At 37.1% G+C, this 22,437-nt stretch overlaps 2 protein-coding genes across 10 annotated transcripts; both read left to right on the top strand.

The window, feature by feature from the left end:
- Positions 1-1,922: 1,922 nt before the first annotated feature.
- On the top strand, positions 1,923-12,879 carry LOC121787536 (2-oxoglutarate-Fe(II) type oxidoreductase hxnY-like). 4 transcript variants are annotated; one of them, XM_042186300.1, is made up of 13 exons: positions 1,923-2,014; positions 7,036-7,206; positions 8,116-8,311; positions 8,398-8,496; positions 8,775-8,826; positions 9,797-9,918; positions 10,004-10,104; positions 10,185-10,243; positions 10,606-10,662; positions 10,864-10,909; positions 11,509-11,588; positions 11,804-11,901; positions 12,608-12,879. In XM_042186300.1, the coding sequence occupies exons 2-12, from the start codon at positions 7,096-7,098 to the stop codon at positions 11,880-11,882; spliced, it is 1,002 nt and encodes a 333-aa protein (XP_042042234.1). In that variant the 5' UTR covers positions 1,923-2,014; positions 7,036-7,095; the 3' UTR covers positions 11,883-11,901; positions 12,608-12,879. The 4 variants fall into 4 exon arrangements, 3 of the variants coding, with proteins under 3 accessions (XP_042042234.1, XP_042042235.1, XP_042042233.1); XM_042186301.1 differs by lacking the exon at positions 1,923-2,014 and having other exon boundaries at positions 6,741-7,206; positions 8,211-8,311; XM_042186299.1 differs by lacking the exon at positions 1,923-2,014 and having other exon boundaries at positions 6,745-7,206.
- Positions 12,880-16,222: 3,343 nt separating this feature from the next.
- On the top strand, positions 16,223-19,656 carry LOC121788026 (ras-related protein RABA5a-like). Of its 6 annotated transcripts, none has more exons than XM_042186875.1 (5): positions 16,223-16,645; positions 17,969-18,061; positions 18,165-18,233; positions 18,513-18,868; positions 19,072-19,656. In XM_042186875.1, exons 4-5 carry the CDS (start codon positions 18,532-18,534, stop codon positions 19,410-19,412), a joined length of 678 nt encoding a protein of 225 aa, XP_042042809.1. In that variant the 5' UTR covers positions 16,223-16,645; positions 17,969-18,061; positions 18,165-18,233; positions 18,513-18,531; the 3' UTR covers positions 19,413-19,656. The 6 variants fall into 6 exon arrangements, with proteins under 6 accessions (XP_042042809.1, XP_042042810.1, XP_042042811.1 ...); XM_042186876.1 differs by having other exon boundaries at positions 18,509-18,868; XM_042186877.1 differs by having other exon boundaries at positions 18,473-18,868.
- Positions 19,657-22,437: the final 2,781 nt, after the last annotated feature.

Raw genomic sequence — 22,437 nt, 5'->3', positions numbered from 1 at the left:
ATATTAAATTATAAAAAGAATTAATAATAATAATAATGATAATAATAATAATAATAAGATTATCTAAAAATTAATTTTATTATATTAGCAATTATTTTCAATATAGCATGAAAAACTTTATAAACTAAAATACGACAGATGATCGTTGAATGATAAAGCATTAAAATAACAAATTTTTAAAACTAAAACTACTGGTATAATAATAAAAATGATTGTGATCCCCAATTATATAGTATTAAATGTTTAAATATAGTGCATCTGTTATATGGAATGTGCATAAACCTTCCATATTATTTAAAAGTGTGGTTATATTTAAATTGTTTCCATAATTATGTATCTAATTGGAATTGGAGATATATAGTATTTCCATTTGTTAAAAATTTATTGGTAGGACATACCAAGTAGGATTACCACTTTGGTATTCCTTGACTAGAGAATTTTTTCTCCTAGTACTATTTAAAAAAAATAGACTGGTTACAATTTAGGCCGTCACCAAAATTAGATCAATTTCTAAATATGAAAAGTTTTAAATAATTAAATAATAGTAATATTAATAATGTGAATCTCATAATCTACTAACACTACTACCACCACCTTTTCATCTCTCTTCTTTCTTACTTTATCAATTGCACATTAAAATTTGTGTCGTTTATAATTTAGTTTAATTTTTGTGAACGGAGGGAGTCCACATCCTTATCATGTACTATCATTTTCACTCATCATTCTCAGTTGTGACTGAGAAGGGTAATCGACTATGTACACTCTTCATGTTGAGTCAGGTACTTCTCCATAGTATTCATTGATGTCCTTGGCTCATTATTTCAACCCACTTCATATTCCCAAGCTGCTAAATTTTCAGAATGGAAGTAAGTGCAAGAAGAGCTAACTACTCTCATTAGAATTAGCACTTGGGCTAATTATTGTTCTTTCTTAGAAAAATTCCCGCTCCATCCGTCCACAAAAAATAGAGCACATTTGTCATTTTTGGTTGTCCACGAAAAATAGAGCATATTTAAAAAATGAAAGTTTTCAATATATTCTCCCTTACTTATTTCTCTTCTCTCTTACTAATAATATGGACCCCACAATCCACTAACACTAATTCCCTCTTACTAATAATATAGACCCCACATTCCACTAAAACTAATTAGCTCTTACTTTTTGCTCTTCTCCCTTACTTTACCAATTCCACATTAAAATCTGTGTAATTCACAATGTGTTAAATTTTTTGTGGACAGAGGATGTAACGACCCGCTAAGCCGATATTATTAGAAACAATATTATTAGCTTGATTATCTATATAAGTAACTTCTATGCGATTAAATCCGAGCTACGATAGATTGTCGTTGTTTCTAACGTCGGCCAAGTATATATATATATATATATATATATATATATATATATATATATATATATATATATATATATATATATATATAATAAAAGAATCAAGTCCCATAATCAAAATTTTAATGCCCGATATATCCAACAAAAGTCCAACAAAATTAAATCTATACATCCTACGTTCTATGAAAATCGGGTAATTCAACACGGACAGCCACGAACAGGAACCGAATATACCTACACCAAATTAAATGAACAAGTGGACAAATACTAAAATAATTACTTTAATAAACAAACTAAAATAAAAATAAAAGAAAGAGAGAGAGGGCATATCCAGTGTATCGAATTTTTTTAGACACAACATTTAATGCTGCATTTAATTAGTGCAAACAAATTATATTCCTTCCTGACTAAGGAGAATAACAAATCATATTCCTTCCTTCCGAAGGCAAATCAAATCATATTCCTTGCTACACCGTCACTTTCACTCCATCTTTCATGCATTATGCATTGTATATAGATATACAATCATTTCTTTTCTTCACCCCTACATCACCATCACACAACAATTCATCTTCTCTGTACACACCAAACCACAAGAGAGAGGAGTCCGAGGGAGATTTCACAATTCAAACATTACAATCCAACACTTTTGTTCCAACATCAAAAGGTAAACCCCATAACTACACCCTTTTGCATCATGTAAGAACACTTAGATAGAGTAAGAACTTAGATTTTGCCAATAGGTTCCACATATCAAATATAAAACGGCAATAAACCATAACAAGATATCAAGTTCGTCCCTGAGCCTCCACAATCCGTCCCACGATTTCATATAACTCCCAATTAGTCAAACAACAAGTTCACCCTTGCTACTGCCTCAAGAATTAAGAGAAACTAAATAATAAAAAGGGTGACTTAGCTTAAAGAACTGGCTGTCAAACAACCGGCAAGCGATAACAGAACTCCGGAAGCTCTCACGGAGCAGCTGCGCGGCGGAGAGAGAAAGAAGGAGGCGATGCCTCCTCTCTGCTGCCGACTTCGCCGGAAAAAGGAGCTGACCGTCCCCACCGGAGGGAGTGAATGGTGAGGAGTGACGACGGGCGAATTGGCTGTGGCGCGCCTGGAGTCTCGCCCGAACAGCAACAACGACCAAAGCCCCGCGAAGCAGCGACGCTGCCTCTCGACTCTCCGATCTAGAGATGTCCGATTTGGAATTGGAGGGAGAGAGAGCTCGCCGGGAAGCTGCTCCGGCAGCACGAGGCGCGGAGGAGGCCGAAGCCGCCGCCTGTGCATGCACAGTGGTAGCAGCGGCGGCGGCAGATCCGGGAGAGAAAGAGGGAGCAGAGGGAGAGAAAGAAAGAGGGGGGGAGGAAAAGGGACAGACGGAGGTGGTGGTGGCGCGACGGCGGCACCGGAGACGGAGGCGGTGCCGGTGGGGTGCTGGTCGACGGAAAGAGAAGAGAGAGATTTTCCCTAATTTTTGTGAAATTTGGGGAAGAATATGAATAGTAATTAAGGTGAGAGAGAGTAGATGATACGTGTGGTGGAAGGGGGTATATGGACTAGTTTAGTTATTGAAATGGGCTCTAATTAGATGTTGGGCCTTTGGTTTTAAAAGAATTGGGCCTCATTAAATTAAAGTGGATGATTTGTTGGACTCCATTTATTTTATTTTGGGCTTTAAACTTTTAATTAGAGATATAAAGTGGGGAAATAATTAAGCTTTGGGGCTTCTAATTAAGTTTTGGGTCGATAATTAATTGTGATGAATTATTTAAATAATCCTGGAATATTTCAAAGGATGAATAATTTTATCCTAAGTCCGAAATAAATATATTTTTGAGGGGAAATGGTTGCGATAATTTAATTGTGCACTTTTATAATTTTTGGGATTTTAATTCGACATCGTGGAGGGAAATACGAGGAGCCAACGGAGGAATTATGGGCGTAAGCGGCCGACCGGAGTCTCAAGCGACTTCTTGGGCGGCCGCCGAATAATAAAAAATATGTGAAAATCGAGAAACGAGATAAAAGACTTTAATGAGGGTGCATGCATTCTAATGTAAGTAGTTTTGTCCTTGAGTCTAATTAGTGTATTATTATATTGTGTTTTTTTTTAAAAAGGGTGCTTTCGCAAGTAAAGTCGGAACGAAAGATTCAAGTTAAGGAATCTAAACGATCAAGGTGAACTTTCCTATCCTACATACTAATGTGGATAAAAATGTAAATTATTTTGAGGTGATATTTTATGAAAACACGAACACATGTTCGTGATTTTTTTAAAAATGTTGTCTTGCCATAAATGTTTTTGTATCATGCCTATCTGTTGGCTACGGCCAAGTGAATTATGAATGATGATAGAAGTCGAATTCGGGTCCCAGTGAGGGTGGTGTCCCCGCTCGGACTAGTGTACACAAGCTACCTCTGACATGTTGGGCAGAGCAGGTGACCGAGGAAGGTGGCCACCTTCCCGGCACAAGGATACCTCTGACATATTGGGCAGAGAAGGTGACCGTGGAAGGTGGCCACCTTCCCGGCACATGTATGTAAGGTGACCGTGTGAGAACACCATCTCAACGGCACAATGTGATCAGATATGGCTACGTACAGGAAAAAGGGACTGCAGTCCAATGTGAATATTTTTAGTAAGCTCGGGCCTTTTCAATAAACCCCCGAGTGTTAATGTGATGATGGCTTGACAATATTTTCAAATGTATATGTGTAATTTTCGGCAACGTGTTTGCTGAGTACTTTTGTACTCAGCCCTGCATATATTTCTAAATGTGCAGGTTGAGCAGCGAAGTGGTGGAGGAAGTGCTATTGAGACAAGATATTTAATTCCGTCAGATTTTGACTCTCGGAGGTTCATGTCTTCATACATGGAACCGCGTTCATTTGCTTCCGTTGTGCATCTTAAAAGACTCAGGTCTATTTTGTTCAAAACTCTGATATTTTGAAATTTTTATAAACAAATACTCGAGATTTCATGATCGAGTATCTTTTCTTCTATGCATCAGCACTTGATTAGCCATGTCTCGCAACCAATGCTTGATTTTATTTTTCCCTTATTTCTTTCCCTGCTTCTTTAATCCTCCCCTAGTCGCGATCAACCGTGTTTTCTATCCTTAGAAAATGCGGTCGTGACAGATGAAGTATTAACTAATGAATATATGAGGTCAAATTTCATGTACTCCCTTCATTTATAAGTATAAGTGCTTGATTTCTTTTTTTCTTTTGGCAAAAAGATATTTCTTACGTTGTTATCATTTTATCTCTTCTATTTTTTCCTCTCTCATACTTTATTCTTTCCACTTAACCCAATAAATATTATTTTCTTAAATATCGTGTCTAAAGTAACTCCTCACATATAGTGAGACGGAGGGAGTAGATGCTAGTGTATACAAAGCTCCTTCAGAGCATTAGCAATGGGGCGCCCTATGCACCGCCACCCACGTCATCATTTTTATCCTCCTACCCTCCCACCTGCATTTTCTTTTATTTGAATATTTAAATAACTATAAAAATTGGGAAAAAACTTCATTTCATTTATAAAAACTTCATTTCATTTATAAAATTTATAAAAAACTTCATTTCATTTAAATAACTACAAAAATTAATGCATTTTAAGGCCGCCGCCTCCTCGCGCTGCATTTCGACTAAGCATTCCGCCATGGCCTCTTCAACGGCTGCATCTAAGGATTTCGAGGTCGGACTACCTGACTCCGAGGAACTAGAACTAGTGTCGTCGTCGTGGTTCATTTTGGTATGTGAGGGAGGTAGAAATGTGAGAGATGAGAGAAATGAGAGAGGCGAGATGTTTGTATGAACAAGTGAATGAGAAACGGGGTTTAAATAGACAAAATTTGGAAAAAAAAAAATTCAAAAACGCGTGCCATCGTCCGCGACCATCGTCCACCGAGCCTACAATGGTGCCCGATGCCGCGGACGATAGGCCATCGTCCGCGCTTCTTCCGCGCCCGAAGCTTAGGGCGTGGGCATAGGGCGCGCCCTATGGCGAGCACCCACAATGGAGGCATAGTCCGCGCCCAAGGACGATGGCACGCATAGGGCGTGCCATCGGGCGCCCCATTGTGGGTGCCCTCAGTAGCTCGAGATTTTACATAGCAAGAAGATGTTGACTTTCTAGTAGCCACTCATGAATGGTCTCTATCTCATAAGTAGAAGTCACCACGGTTCGGGAACCGGCGGTTCACCGTTCGGAATTGCCGGTTCCGGTTCAAGAAAAGTTTGAACCTGAACCGGCCCTCTACGGTTCGGCGGTTTCGGTTTTTGAACCGTGAACCGGCGGTTCATCGCAACCGCTGGAACGGTTCCTATCCGGTTCTGGGCCGGTTCATGGAATTTTTTTTATTTTTTTTAACATTTTAATTCAAGTAAAAAAATGTAAATATACTTGCATAAATAATTAGAATAATGCGATGTACAAATACAATTTTATTGATACAAATTACAACTTTAAAATTACAAATTACAACTTAAAATTTACAAATTACAACTTAAAAATCATAAATTACAAAAGACTTAAAGTCTTGATTGCAATTTACAAATTACATTTTCGAAACAAATGGGAGAAAAAAAATAAAGGAAAAGGACTTGAGCTCAACTTAAATCTAAAAGGAACACCCGAACCGCCGGTTCCGAACCGGCGGTTCCGGCGAAACCGGCGGTTTTGAACCGTTGGTTACGGTTCGTTCAAAAATGGAACCTGAACCGGCCCGATGGAACCGGCGGTTCCGGTCACGGTTCGAACCGCCGCCGACGGTTCCGGTTCCGGTTCCGAACTGCCGGTGACGGTTCCTGGCCGGTGACGGTTCGGTTTGGGGACCTCTACTCATAAGACATCAATAATGTTTTTTTTATAGATAAATAAATGCTCCCTCCATCTATGAATAGGAGTTCTGTTTTCTATTTTAGTCCGTCAGCGTATATGAGTCCTGTTCTATTTTATTATAAATGGTACTAAGGTCTCACATTCCACTCGCATTTTATTTAAAACTTATATATAACTAGTGATTCATATTTCACTAATTTTTCTTAATACTCCTCCGTCCCATAAAAAATATGTGCATTTTCCATTTTCGTCCGTCCCATAAAAACATGTGCATTTTCCATTTTCATCCGTCTCACAAAAATATGTGCATTCCATTTTGAAAAGTTATATCATTTAAATAATGTGGTCTCACTATCTACTAACTCTATTTTAACTACCATTCACCTCCCTCTCTTACTTTACCATATCATTCTTATTCCTTTCTCTTACTTTATCAATTTTATCTTAATTCATGTGCCACACCCAATACCCATATTTTTATGGGACAGAGGAGAGTAAGTATTTCTTAAAATTTGTACCGGCGGAAAGTAATACTCCTTATTACAAATAGAGAGAATATAAATTTAAAGGCATCATGATGAATTTGAATTCTTAACTTTTTCTTTACTTTAGACATTACCACTTTATCATTCAAAACCCCTTTCAATGCTTAGAAAAATGTTACTACATTGTTTTGGGGAATATCAAGGTTTAGTAGTAGTAGTAGTATTTATTTATTGGACACGCCGCGCGGTCAATAAAAAGAATCTCTATCATATAGTGTGAGATATTTTTTCTTAATAAAACGAGAATATATATTTTGGAATATTGAAATATAAATATGTGGAGAAAATCAGATAAATAGACGCTCTTCAAAACGAGAAGGAAATAAACGGAATAGCACAACGGTGGCAGAAATGATCAAAGAAAAGGAAGCACTGATTCCAGAATTCTCGAATGTATCACTACTGAACTGTATTGATCTCGCCAATCCAGATGTTCAATCATCTGTCTCTCTCCTTAAACAGGTAGCTCCCTCTCTACTCTCTCTCACACAGTCGCACTCCACTTCTACATTTTAAGCATCTTATTCATACATCTATACTTTTAACATTAAAATTAATTGATAACTGGTTTTTCTCATCGATTAAAGTTCAAGTATATTTCAGATTAATGTTTGTGGTTACACGAGACGAGATATACGCATATTTGTGGTTATTTGGATTTGGACGTTCGTTTCAAATCAAGTACAATAAAATACTAAAAACGATAATGTTGCGAATTTAATGAAATTTCTAGTTGATTGGCTGATTAATCAAGCAGACATTAAGATACAAGATAATAGTTTGAAAGAAAAGATTGCCTAAATATTTTAGAGAGCTTATAAATTGTTTCAAGGGCATTATAAAATGTAACGTTTTAAAAGCTTATGAGTTGTCAAAGCGTTTAGAAAATTGAGCTTATAAGTTAGACAGAGAGTTATAAGTTATGAGTTATAGAAATAAAATCATAGTTTGATATTTAAAATGGAAGGGAGATATATTGGAAATAACAAACCATAGCAGACTTACCTGTGTAAAAAGGTTGCTTATATGATTATGAAAAAGTATGTTGGGGTAGAAAAATTTATTTAGGGATCTTATTTTTTATGGTTTATAAGTTATTTAGGATTTTATTTTGCTAAACACTTTTGAAGAGCTTATAAGTGATTTTAAGGAGCTTATGAGCTCAGCCACACATCCTCTAAGTATCTTGTAAGTTTCTTGTTTTTATGATATTTCTCCATAGGTCATAACACAATTTAAGCCTTTGTTTGTGTTAGAGGACATTTAGTGTTTGTTTGCTTTTTTTTGTGTTTCGTTTAAGGAGTTTTATGCTGAATTGATGTTTCTGAGTTACTTATCTTCTAAACCGACAACTTATTCTGTGAACCATAGGTATGCTTAGATTCTGGGTTCTTCTATGTGATCAATCATGGAATTGATAAGGAATTCATGGATGAGGTCTTCTCTCAAAGCAAAAGATTTTTCAGTTTGCCCAAGGAGGACAAAATGAAGCTTCTAAGGAATGAGAAAAATCGTGGCTTTACTCCATTGTTTGATCAATCCTTGGACCCCACCAATCAAATGCATGGTTTGATATCTAGCCATACATGATATAGCTTAAACAGTTTCAGTTTTTCATGCCGAGTTAAAGGAAAATATGTGGGCACATTTCAGGGGACTATAAGGAAGGATATTACATAGGTGTTGAAGTATCCGAAGATCATTCTGATGCACAGAAACCATTTTACGGGCCAAACAGGTGGCCATCTGAGGGTAACTTCCTAGAAGATTTGATCTCATGAAGAATGAGTAACTGGTTTGAACTACAGTTTCTGCATGCCGAATGCCTGTGCTTGTGTTGAATGCTCTGTTACTTGGACATGGAAATTTTTCCCAAGTGTCTGTATAAAACAATAGTCGAATGATGTGTTACTGTAATGTCCAGTCTATGGATGCATTCGGTGCACAGTTGGTCTCTTAGTTTTTGAGCATCTCAGTATCAATTTGATTAGTAAGAATATCTGATTTGTAAACCTTTTGACTGCTGACAGATATGTTGCCCAGATGGAGGGAAACTATGGAGAAATATTATCAAGGTGCACTGTAAGTTTTATCTCGTCATTTATGTGATAGCCATCATTCTGGACACTGATATATCCATGAAAGTCAATCCTGTGCATCTTTTTCTTTTCCCTTGTTAGTTGACACCAAAACATATTTTTTCTCTTATCTTAGGATAATCACTGTTCTTAGTATTTCTTCATCAAAATTTTTTTGTTATTGTCCTTATGTATGTAGCGCACTAGTATCTTTGGAGTATAACTGCTAACGTGAGTGAGAAACAGTAGAAAAATATTGGCTAGCTTATCAGAAGACACCTGCTTCGGATATACAGCTGCAAAAATTATTTCTTCCATGACATTCTATAAATTTAGGGAATAGGATTTCGTGATGTATGTGAGAGGTTGTCATGTATTAGTCTGTTACCACATGGAGATAGTTTCTGAATAATTTGTTTAATCAACTGTATGCCATCAGTGTCCCACTTTAATGTTCACTTGGGACTTTGTTTTCCAATATTTCTTATGCTTTTAGGCCAGCAGATTATGCACCACTCCCCTCACCCCCTTATTTTATGTAGACTTTTCCAGTTTTAGGAACAAATTACTTCACTTAACAGGAATGAGAAAAACAGACCCTGTTACAATGCCTTTTAACATGTAATAAGTTTACAAAGAGTGGTGGATTCAATTTTGAACTGAGATGATTTTTTATTTCATCTATTAATTAAATAATTCCCATACTCATCTCTATCATCTCTCCTCAACTAAAAGCTTTGGTGTGTATAAAATCTACAAATTAAATTAGTCAAAAAGCTCAAGGTTCAGATAGGCTAGTTGATGAGAGGTTCATATGATGCTTATTCTGATAGATACTCATATTTCAGATAAGGATTTTTGCTGCCTGGGATACCAGTACCACTACAGCTTTTCTATTATTTGAACTTTTTAGCTTAGGGTCATGGTGGATCTCAGGTTATATGTCTGATGATTTCAATTTTGGATATTAATAGAGATGTAGCAAGATCCATTTCACGGCTGATAGCCCTCGCGTTAGGGCTAAATGTCAACTATTTTTGTCAGCCTGGAATTCTTGGAAAATCTATTGCAACTCTGCAGCTGCTATATTATGAAGGTAAGGATTATTTAGATTCATTAGTTACAAGTATCATATCATAACAGATGTTAGTAGAGTATAAAAGTGCTTCATTATAACTTAGATCAAATTTCTGAACCCGCCAATGGAATATTTGGAGCTGGTGCACATTCTGATTTTGGTTTGATTACCCTTTTGGCTACTGATGATAACTATGGTCTTCTGGTATGAGCGACAAATATATTCATGTCTTTTTTCGTTCGCCATGTTCTGAATTTAGATCTATAACTTAGAAATATCTACAGATATGTAAAGACAAAGATGCTAAGCCTCAGATCTGGGAGTATGTACCACCATTAAAAGGGTGAGGCGATATGTACTGTATTTTGTCTTCATTCCTAGCAGAATTTGATGACGCTCATCAAAAACAGTTTTCCATGTGTAACGATTGGTGCATAATTTGCACTATATGGTTAAGAACATTCAGTTTTATATTTTATGAAAGTTAATACTTGTGGGTGCCTAATTATTACTGTAAATATGTTTTCTCATTCCTCTAAACATAGTAATACTTACTATTTAAAACATAGATACTTTATTGGAGTGGAGTAGTCTACACTGATAGTACATCTAATATTTGACATCACATGTAAAACATCGAGGACTGAATTTTATGTTTTGTTTTTTAATTCAAACTTTATAACTGTGTCATTTCATCTGATGTAGGGCATTTATAGTTAATATAGGTGATATGCTGGAGCGCTGGAGCAACTGCTTTTTCAGGTGGTTATACAATCACATACAAGTTGAACGTTGGTCTATCTAAATACCCTCAAAGATTTTGAAGTGCTATGATCCTATTATAAGATGTTGTACCCCTGCACATGTTTGTGTCCATCAACGGGGGCTTTATACTGAGATCTTTTCTGACTCACTGTTAGATAATGTTCATACTGAGATAATGTTTATTTGATCTCAATACAGATCCACACTGCACCGGGTATTAGGAAATGGCCGAGAAAGATATTCTGTAAGACTTTTTAAATCTTTCAATGTTCTTCGAGGGTTTCTTTCTTGTCCTGCCCTATACCTTTATTTAATCTACTTTTAGTTTTCATTTCTTTCATTGAGTGATCAACCATTTGTGTTAGAAAGGGGAAGAAACTAAGCATGGCCCTAATTAAAAGGGCAAAGAGAAGTTTTGTTAAGTTGAGTTGCATCTAGTGTTAATGGTTGGAGTTGGAGGTTGGAGGGGTTAATTTTCGAAAGTACAGAATTCAACACAAGCTAAAATACCATTTATTTGCATCATGGTTGCTATAGGAATGAGACAACAAAAGATTCCGCTAGTGACTGAAATCGTGACCAAATGGTTCATCTCAGTCAGTGTGAGTTTGACGAATGCAGAACATAGGCGCAGCTTTGTCTCATTATCTCTTTGGTAAATTAATGTAAGAATTGGCCACATAAGCTTCTTTTAAATGAATGGTTGAACTTTCTATATTTGGAGGCCATGGTTTTTTTGTAGGACGAAAAGGGCTATTCTTGAAATCTTGTGATGGTGATGATATAACCTGAGTGTGTAATACATAGGCTTTGTATCAACAAATCTTGTTTTTCCATTGGCAGATAGCATTTTTTGTTGAGCCTAATCATGACTGCGTTGTCGAATGCCTACCAACATGTCAATCAGAGCAGAATCCTCCAAAGTGAGTTTACTGATTATCGCTTGCTCTTAATACTCTAGAAATTTCTAGTGAGTCGCTTCTCACAGAGGATTTTGGATTTAAGTTTGAAGTCTTGCGAAGATAGAAGTTTTACTTTTTCATATGCTAATGAACATTTGGTACCTGCATTACTGTTTTGCATATTCAAATCACTTTTACTTAGGCTTTGGATGGTCTTAAATCTTATTCTCTTCCAGGTTCACTCCAATCAAATGTGAAGATTACCTTCTGCAGAGATATAAAGATACTCATGCTGACCTCAATACCTACAAATGAAATGATCTAATAGGAAAAGGTACTGATGTTGACGACCAAATTTTCAATTTTCAATTGTTTGATGTTTTGATTACTTGAGTGTTATTCTACTTGAGTTCTAATACTAAATGATAGTTGAGTGTATTGGATGTAAATAAAGTTTCCGGATTATTTATGCGGAAGATCATCCACCCGTCCTTACATGCCTCTCTGGGCGAAAAAGGAATAAATATGGGAAATGCGCGAATATGGATGACAATTTTCGATACGACAACATGAAAACATGATGTGCACAGTTGCAAAATTAATAGGTTAATGTCAAATCTTATTGTGTTCGTATCTTTATTAGGTTGACCTGTTCAATGTAACATATTAGCTATGTCAATGACTATTTCACATTGGCAAGCATAAGTCAACTTATGGATTGGTATTCCACCATTGCATGTGGTGAGAAGATGTGGCCAATGACCGGTGGTTATCTAATTCAGCTAACCCTTGTGCAAAAAGATGTTGGGCAAACATAAAAAGATAATCAAGATAAATCTATTTAAAAAGGATTCTTCTAGATTAAATAATTTGAAAAATTAGTGTGATGATATGTCAAAAGTGTATGCAACAACGCGATAACACCCAGAGTTGCACAAATGTCTGTTGAAAAGATCCCAAAACAACAGGGACTAATCTATTCACTAAATTGGATTCAATTAATTGAATTGTGTTGTAACATAAGTGATTTTTTTTTGTAGGTGAAGCGAGGAAGATCTCGTAAGGAACAACAAAGACCATCATCGACTTCTCAAAGCGGAACAAAAACAACAACAATAACAAGAGGTCGGTTTCAAAAGGCAGTTGTGAGAACTCAAGAAAGTCAAGCTTAATGAAAAATAGTTATGAGGAATCAAGAACAAGTGTATCTTACTTCTGGGTATGGGTGTACTCTTGATTGTTAAGGGAACTCAAGAAAGTTGTATCTTATTTTGTATAGTGTTAAATAAATTACGAAAGTGTTTTTGTTAAATCGTGTATTCTACCTTGGAGCTTGATGCGGTTATGAGTACGATCGGGCGCAGTCGGCACTTGGTCCTACGGAATTTCAAGGGCCTCCGGGGCGCACCGGACACCACGCGATAGAGTCCGGGTCGAACTTTAATCTAATAAATTCACCCCTTCAAAAAGTCGGGGTTTGTTGCACGTATTAGCTCCAGAATTACCACTGTTATCCGATTAGTGTTCAACCACCACTTGTCGTAACGCGAGTTGTTGAGGGATCGCAATTGGGCCAGCCGCACACCGAGGCGAACTTCTTTCTCATTAAAATTTGACAAACTTCAGCAAATATTCAAGAGTATCTTTATTTGTAAATTTGACAAACTTCAACAAATAACAACAATATACATTAAATAACAGCAAAAAAACATTATATGTCCATAACGACATAAGTCATTAATCCTTGCGATTCATATGATTCTATATAAGTGCCCAAACCAAGAAAAATAGAAGAACATGGTTACAATCTTCATCTTCCGAGGCCAAGTTCTTCTAGAGCTACAATTATGGGAAGAAGAACACATTCCCACAACAGCCGTAAAACAGATATGAACAAATGCAGTAACACATTCCTACATCAACTACAAGGAAAAAAATAAATGCATATATTCTCAAAGGAAAATCGATGTATACATAGGTTCTTCATTTTGCAAGTATGAAGAAATTTTTCAAACACATGTTAGATCCTAGCTTCAATAAAGACAATAGACGATAACTACACAGGTCCAAGGAAAATCGATATATACATATAGGTCATAGCTTCAATAAAGACAATAGAAACAAATTACACCAAGTGAATATCATTGTATTCATGCTATAAAACAAGTCCACATATGTAGCGCAAGACCAATTTTATCATAAAAACTCAGGATCGGGTTGGGTTAAGAAAAGTACACGCCTCACATAAATTTAAAATATCGTAAGCTAGTACTGAAGTTTACGAGATATGACAGAAATTGGTCAAACTTCATGATTTTGCCGACTATTATACCTAGAGTGAACTACATAAACCATCCCTGACGTTTCCATTTGTTTAACTCCAGACCCCTGACGTTTAAAAATATCGCCACACGTCTTTGGCGTTTAACATAATCACATATCGTATATTTGTAGCCATTTTTCGGACTAAAATACCCTTATGCCTTGCAGGGCATTTCAGTCATTTTTACTCTGCACATGGCTGCATTTTTGCAGACATTAGCTCGGCACATGGCTGCGCTTTTGTCAAATCAATTGATGATTTATTCGGGCGGACTCATTTCTATTCTATGCATATTATTCTACAAAATTATATATTAAATAAATGCTTTTATGCCAACAAACTTTCAAGGTATATATATAGGCGTGAAATTGTTTTTGTATGGTTGGTTTCCTACTGCCACTAATTCAAAATACTATGACCCTAACTAAACTAGAGAGACTACTAGTATATATACAAAAGTTGAGAAGAATTTAATCTGTAATGTTTAAACTCACAAGCTAAACAAAATAAATGATTTTTTGATAATTCGAATGCTTTTATTGTTGCTTAGTTATGGTCGCGTTGTGTCGATGCTTATCATCATTTTAGTGTGCCTCCGATGCTAATTAAATTATTTTGGGAAGGGATTATTAAGAGACGCACACCTACATTACAGAAGAAAATTAAGCTGAGAGTTACTATTAATTGATAAAAGCAGTGATTAATTAGAAGGGTATATGAACAAGCATTCTGAATTACACCTAAAAATTCATATATAGTCAACGACAGTAATTTTGTGCAGCAGATCTGAAAGGAAAGGAAATGAGAAGTATAACATAAGTAGACGGAGATGGAGACGAGTTCAGAGACGAAGCTGAAATTCGAAGTAGAGGCAGAAGTGTGTGTGTTGTGACGGAGAGGCATATAGAAATTGTTAGCACTGTTCTCATTTATCAGACTTTGTGACATCATGTTCCACAAGTGCAGCAGCCTGCCAGAGCAGATTTTCATTCGATAGGACCATAATGCCCTTTTAGGGCTGATGGGTTTTTTAGTCCGAAAAAACATGATATGGGATTATGTTAAACGCTAGAGACGTGTGGCGATATTTTTAAACGTCAGAGGTCTGGAGTGAAATAAATGGAAACGTAAGGGATTATGTAGTTCACTCTTATGCCTAATAGTAAGAGCATCCGCAGCGGTGGCGAAAGACGCCACCGCCGTCCGCGCCGTTGGCAAGGCGCAGGACCGCCGCCGCTGCAGCCGCGCCGCTGGCACGGCGCTGCTCGATGTATCGAGCACGTCCGTGCCAGCGGACGCACACGTGGCGCGCTCCCATTCGTCAACGGCATAGCCGTTGTGTTTAAACTTTTTTTTATATTTTTTTTAAAAATCGGTATTTAATTATAAATAATGCTAAAAAATAAAAAAAAAATATTTTCCAAATCCCAAAAATATGGCCGTTTTTTTCCCGTTTTTTCTGAATTTTTTTGATTTTTTTTGATTTTTTTTTCCCCAAAATCATCTATAAATACACACATTCATCATCCATTTATCACATCAAATCATCTCTCATTCATCTCTCATTCATAATTCTCATACAAACTATCAACACATTCATCACCCACTCAAAATCTCAAATGGATTTCACCCATATTATGGCGGAAGCGGAACGCGAAGAACAAGAATACTACGAACAACATCGTGCCGCTTACGAAGCATATGTCGCGGCGAATACCCCTGCTCCTCCTCCTCAACGAACCAGATCAAATCGACGGTACATCCATCGTGACCGGGAGGGAGCCCACGAAAGGCTCGTTGCCGACTACTTTGCCGACCAGCCGCGGTTTCCGGCAGATTACTTCAGGCGCCGTTTTCGCATGTCAAAGCGCTTGTTCATGCGAATTGTCAACACATTGTCCGCGAGTAGTGTCATTTTTAATTTTTAGGATTTTAATTATGTAATTTTTAATTTTTAGGATTTTAATTATGTAATTTTTAATTTTTAGGATTTTAATTATGCAATGTTTAATTTTATTTGTCATTTGTAATATTTATTGTGGGTTTTAAATGAATTTTAATATTATGGAAATGTTTTTGTGTAATTGAATTTTATATTAATTGTGCTCGTCCTTGCGGAAGAGCACAGTTGTGGGTGTTGTGCTCTTGCCAGAGAGCAGGCATGAATAGTACCGCCCGGGCCCACAACCGTGCCGCTGGCAAGAGCACGGTTGTGGATGCTCTAATGTGGCGTAATTTTGAAATAATGTGATGTGTCGTTTTGTGTAAAACTGATGATATGAAGTAAATGTAATGAATATTTGTACCTAAATGTCCATCGCTATTCTCTCAACAGAACAGAGGGGACCTTCTTTTTCTGCATTTGTCTGTATTACCTATTGGCCTCTAGCAATGGAGGTGGTACCCCACCATCCTCCCTCTCCCTCTATATAAATGTTTGACGGTTGAGTGATTGATCTCGAGGAAGATCTTTCATGTAACCTTCTTGTATTGATTTAAATATTAGGCTGGCAGACTTTGGTAGCCCACAAAGGCCAGCAATGCTCTGCCGCCTTTCCTCATCATCCATTTCTTTCTTCTCTCTCAACAACTTCACATCTCGCATTTCCTCTCTCTTCAAATATTGAAAAAATCTGCATCCCGAAATCCTCTACAACTCCATCTTCTTCTTCTTCTTCTCTGCCTTCTTCATCTTGATCTGCTCTTGAAAAGGATTTGACTTGAGCACACATTTCTAAAATTAGGGGAATCGTCGGTATGTATTTATATTTCTTCATTATAGGCACTATTTTATTTTTGGGGTTTTTTCCTCCAATAGATGAAAGTGTTGAAGTTCTCTTCTTCTTAGGTTTTCTGGTCAACAGAAAATTGAATTTGAGCGGACTTTGGTGGAAATGCTATTTTTTCTTGAAAATGTTATGCAGCATTCGTTTACCACTTGCTATTGCTTCTAAAATATGCGATTTAGCGGCGATGAATTGGTTAAATGATCATTCAAATTTTAGTGAATTGATTGATATCTGAGATCTATCATTGCTGCTAGTTTTATTAAAGACATTGCAAGTCAAATTATGTTAATCATAGAGGGTATTAGGAGATGCAACAAGCTGTAAAACTTGAGTGTTTTATTCTTTTTGTGCTGTTCTCAACTGGTTCGGACTTTGCAAAATGCTGTTGTGTTCCCATTTGTGCTTCGTGAATAATGTGTTGACTGTTGTATCTAATGCCCTTTACAGAGCCCTGATCGAGTTCAATTGTGGAGTAGGAGTTTACTTAGTGGATCTTAGGTCATCTGATATAGTTGCTCTGTGAGATATTTTGTGTGAGATCGATCTAATGGCTTCTCGCCATTCTTCTATGCCCGTTGTAGTTGCTTTGTATGTGTGGAACTAGTTTGACGATTTTGTTTTATGCCAAGAACATTGTAACGAATAACTTTTCCTCTAGTTCTTTTACTTGGAATTTAGAGCAATGCTATTCAATTAGAACAAAGCTTCGTTGTGTGTTGATATCATGCTTTGTGCTTATTGCTTGAACATATAGTTTTGACTTGTGGACTCATTAGTCTAAGGAGTATGGTACACAAAATTATACTCCCTTGCACGGAGTTTAAAAAATGGATGTTGAATGTGTTAAATAAATAGATAAAATAGTAAGATAGGAAAAAAAGTAGAGAGAATAAAGTAAAAAGTGAATAAGGTAGAGAGAATAAAGTAAGAGAGAGAAAAAGGTTACCATATATGGTAATGACTCAACTATGAGGGAACTTCCCAAAATGGAAAAATGACTCAACTATAAGGGAACGGAGGGAGTACCATAATGTTCTATGCTCAGATTCATTGCCCAGCAATCCGCATCCCTATCTCGAGATCTTGAGTTTTATTTTTTCGATACATAATATAAATATTTGCTGTTATGGTGCTCCTTTCCATACACTATCACACATTATAGGTAGGTAGACTTTCACCACTTTCCGTTTCCAAATTCCCCATTTTCCGTTTTTCAATGGATAATTAGCAAGGACATCATAATGAGGTCACACTTGATGCATTGTTACTTACTGTAGCTATTTCATCAGGTGTTTGTGTTCAAATGAAGAGGAGGGATGCAGAAGCCAAACATACGGAGGTGCTTTAGTATGAAGGCAGACTTGGGAATATCTGTTTGAGAGGTATTGCAATTATTTTTCCATTGTTATGCTCATAATTCATCTTTTTCCTGCTATTTTGGATTTTGCATTTCTTATGCTAAATTGATGGTTCTGCTGCCTTCAGCTTTTAACGTTGCTTGTCGGCCAGACTGGAATCTCAAAAGGGACAAGTGTACCTGCTACAACACAGAAGGTGCTTATACAAGAAAGAGTAATTACAGATCTGCTTATCTTCATCTTTTTTATGCCAACATCCTTATTAAAGATTCCTTCCTTCATTTCTATCCTTTATAGTATCTATATACCTTACCCACCAAACAAAGCTTCCTCCGAGTGTCTTTATCCTCCCCTCTAGTTTTAAGTCTCTTTTCGAAGAGTGAACATCGTATTGTTTGGCATTTAGCATCCATAACAGTCCCTATATTCTTTCAGTATATATACATTACAAACCATGGTTTTGTGCTCAAGACAGTGAAAGGGGATGGTTGAACATGGCCTATATGGAGGATGAACAAAATGAGGATTATCTTTTCAAGATTGTCTTGATTGGTGATTCAGCTGTTGGTAAATCCAACTTGCTTGCTAGATTTGCAAGAGATGAGTTTTACCCTAATTCAAAATCTACTATCGGAGTAGAGTTCCAGACACAAAAGATGAACATCAGTGGTAAGGAAATTAAGGCTCAGATCTGGGACACAGCTGGGCAGGAGCGTTTTCGGGCTGTAACATCTGCGTATTATAGAGGTGCAGTCGGAGCTCTCGTGGTATATGACATAAGCAGACGCCAGACTTTTGAAAGTGTCACCAGATGGCTTAATGAACTCCAGAGTAAGCAATGCGACACTTCAATGAAATATATTTGTTTCCTACTTGCTTTGTTAGTTCACAATCAAAAATTACTTTCTCTCATTGCTTTTATTCTTTTTTGATTGATTTCTAATTGTATGAGAGTTCAAAATCTGCTGATAGAATGTTGACATAGTGATTAGCTTGATTTGTTAATTTGATGAGAATGGTTGAAACTTGAACAGCTCACTCGGACATGAATGTGGTGACGATACTAGTGGGAAATAAGTCGGATATCAAAGATGCACGAGAGGTGACAACTGGCGAAGGCAAGGCCTTGGCGGAGGCTCAGGGTCTGTTCTTCATAGAAACATCAGCGCTAGCTTCGTCGAATGTGGCTGCTGCGTTCGAGACGGTTGTGAGAGAAATATTTAGCATTTTAAGTAGGAAAGTGATGCAATCTCAGGACCTGAAGCTTAAAGGCAGCGGCTGGTTGGCAAATGGGAAAACAGTAGTTTTACAGAGTAATGAAAAGCAGGAAGCAGCAGATGGAGGAAATAAAATAGGTTGGTGCTGTTCACAATGATCTTCATATTGCATTTAAATTTCTGATAATTTTACTCACAACTCAAAAGCATATGCCTCTTCTTTATAGTAATTGTGTAAATGAATTGGAGGGCTTAAGATACTTCATTTTTTTTGGTTGACTGTCACAAAGCCCCATCTCTAATTGTACTATTAATATTGTGAAAACCTTGTTTATTTTGAAAGTGAGCATATATTCCCATCCTACTTATTGTTGATGGGCGTGGGTATAAATTGGTACATTACTATTATCTCTAAGGCTTGTGTGGTCCTATCTAATCCAAGGCATGCATTGTATTCATGGGACACCATATTCTGATCTTACATTTAGTTTCCATTGATTGATGTCATGATTTGACCGGAAAAAGAGCCCATATATTTATACTCCTTCCGAGATTGACTTCTTATATGTGTGGCATCATATTTTATAAATTATTATGTTACGTCTTAAGTAAAAAAAAGAATAAAATAGGAGAAAAAAGATAACCTCTTTCTTTAGTCACATGTGATTTTATGAACTGTTATTTTGTAGATATAGGAGAAAATAAAGTAAGATATAAAGGTGATTCTATTTTTAGTTATAGATCATCTTGCAAATAAAAAAGAAAAGTGGTTTAATTTTATTTTTTCATTAGCCATTATCAAACTTTGAATTAATTTATATTATATATAATAAAATCACTCTATTAGAAATTGCTATACAGGTATAAAAGTGAAATGTATTCGTATTAAAAGATGTCTTGAATTTCTATTTTAGGATGTTTACTAGTATTAAATATTTCATTTCTATTTAGTACTACTATTTTTCATAAATTAACCACACAATTTGTTATAAAATTTATATTTAAAAATTGAATCAATATTTTATGTAAATTTTTTCCGTTCACTTTTCTTCTTTTGGATTGAACTAACTCAAAATGGACTTATGATTATTATGGGTGGCTCCAAGCACTCCTTATAAGGAAAAAGTTTTCTAGGCCCACCAAAGCCATGTATGAAATATCTGTACGTCCAAAAAAGCAAATTATGTCATCTAAAAATGGGGAAAACTGGATGTAGATGAGAGATTCTCATCTACGGTATTCTCTCTCTTACTTTATCATCTCTCTACTTTAATTATTTATTATTATTATTATTATTATTTTTAAACGTGTGTAGACATTGAAATGTGACAAAATTTAAGTAACGTATGGAGTAATTGCTACCAATAGAATAGTTATAACACAATATAATACAAGCAGTTTCATTTTGTGGCCTTTCTCACTACATTAAATGTAGAAGTAGAGGTCACCAATCCGAACCGAACCGGACGAACCGGCCCGGAACCGTCACCTGCGGTTCCGAACCGGAACCGGAACCGTCGGCGGCGGTTCGAACCGGCACCGGAACCGCCGGCTCCGCCGGGCCGGTTCCGGGTCCCATATTTCGCGAACCGTACCCGGCGGTTCTGAACCGCCGGTTTTGCCGGAACCGCCGGTTCGGCGGTTCCCGACACCTTTTCAGACCTACTTCTTAGCCTTTTCAGAAATCGCTCCCCCGGCCGCCGGTTTGGTCAGAAACCGTTGACGGAAACCGCCGGTTTCGGCTGAAAAAACCGCTGGTTCCGGCGAAAACCGGCGGTTCCGGCGGCAAAACCGGCGGTTCCGGCCGCATTTTTCAAAATTTGAAATTACAAACGGTCCTCAAAACCGCCGGTTCCACCGAAAACCGGCGGTTCCGGCGGCAAACCGGCGGTTTCACCGTGATTTTTCAAAATTTGATTTTTTTTAATCACATTTTTCCCCTATAAATACCCCCCCATCCTCTTCATTTCTACTCACCCCATTCTTGTGTTAATAAGAATTTCTCTCTCAATCTCAATTTCTCTATTCTCCATCCTCATTCTCTCAAGTTGTTTACGTTATTTGCGCTCATAATTTACTCACGTTGTTCACGTTATCATATTCACACAATCACACTACTCTCTACTCTCCACTTTGAATTTCCATAAATATCATGTCTTCATCTCGTCGTGGCGGTGATCGGGGAAAGGGACTTGCCCAAGATCAAAGTGATACTCGTCGTCGCCGTGCCCCTACTAGAGCACAAGTTGCGGAGGAGGTGGGAAGGCGAGCCGCTCTTCGAGCACAAGTAAGTTCTAATGTGTTTTATTTTTATGTTAGTATTAAATTCATTTGTGTTAGTATTTTTACTTAGTCGTATCGTATAATTTTCGTAGGAGGAAGAAGATAGAAATGCGGCCTTGTTACTTGCCCTCGGCGGGCCCGACGACGACGACCAACAAGGGGGCATTCACATTCGGCTTCGCGGTTCGAGTACGATGTGAATCTATCGTCGGACGAAGGCGATGATGGATCGCATCAATTCCCCCCTTCTAGCACCGGCCAAGTAAGCGAAAATGATGATGAGGAGGCCGATGCTCCTCATCCTTCCGCAGGACGACAAAAGAAGAAGATGCCTCCCAAGTTGAAATCCGATATCTTCACCAAACATTACAAGAAGGTACCAGTTGTAATTTCAAATCCTAATGATCCGACCACTACCGTGAAGACAAGTGAGTTCAAAGCATATTGCAACTATTGCGATAAAGTCTATCCCTTTGGAACCGGTGGGGGATATGGTACTCTCCATAAGCATTTGAAGACAAAACACCCCGTGGAATATGGGCATACTAAGTCCCAAACCCAAATCAACTTCCCCTCCGGCTCATCGTCTCAAACAGGTACACCACTATTTAAATATGATCCTAAAAATGTTACCGATACCATGGTAAGATGGGCGGCAATGAAACATTTGCCGTTCAATTTTTTTAATGATAGAAAATATGAAATTACTATGCAACAAGCTTTTAATGTTGCTGCAAAAAGAATTCCTCCCACTACTGCTCAAAGATCTAACAACCGTCAGTTTTTTTGACAAAAAAAGGAGATTGGAAAATTTCTATCCACCTTGGGGCACAAAGTTAATATTTGCTCCGATGTGTGGACGGATTCTTTCCAACGAAATTCCTACATGGGAATTTCATG

Source organism: Salvia splendens, chromosome 22 (assembly GCF_004379255.2).
Source record: "Salvia splendens isolate huo1 chromosome 22, SspV2, whole genome shotgun sequence".
NCBI classification, from domain to species: Eukaryota; Viridiplantae; Streptophyta; class Magnoliopsida; order Lamiales; family Lamiaceae; genus Salvia; species Salvia splendens.
This window is presented reverse-complemented; position numbering and strand designations above follow the sequence as displayed.

Bases quoted from the DNA above. Each gene is read 5' to 3' on its own strand.
- LOC121787536 (XM_042186300.1), top strand. From the start codon at position 7,096: ATGATCAAAGAAAAGGAAGCACTGATTCCAGAATTCTCGAATGTATCA. The intron at 8,497-8,774 runs GTAACTTCCTAG...GACTGCTGACAG, and splicing joins AAACAGGTGGCCATCTGAGG to ATATGTTGCCCAGATGGAGG. The intron at 10,663-10,863 runs GTGGTTATACAA...ATCTCAATACAG, and splicing joins TGGAGCAACTGCTTTTTCAG to ATCCACACTGCACCGGGTAT.
- LOC121788026 (XM_042186875.1), top strand. From the start codon at position 18,532: ATGGCCTATATGGAGGATGAACAAAATGAGGATTATCTTTTCAAGATT. The intron at 18,869-19,071 runs GTAAGCAATGCG...AAACTTGAACAG, and splicing joins ATGGCTTAATGAACTCCAGA to CTCACTCGGACATGAATGTG.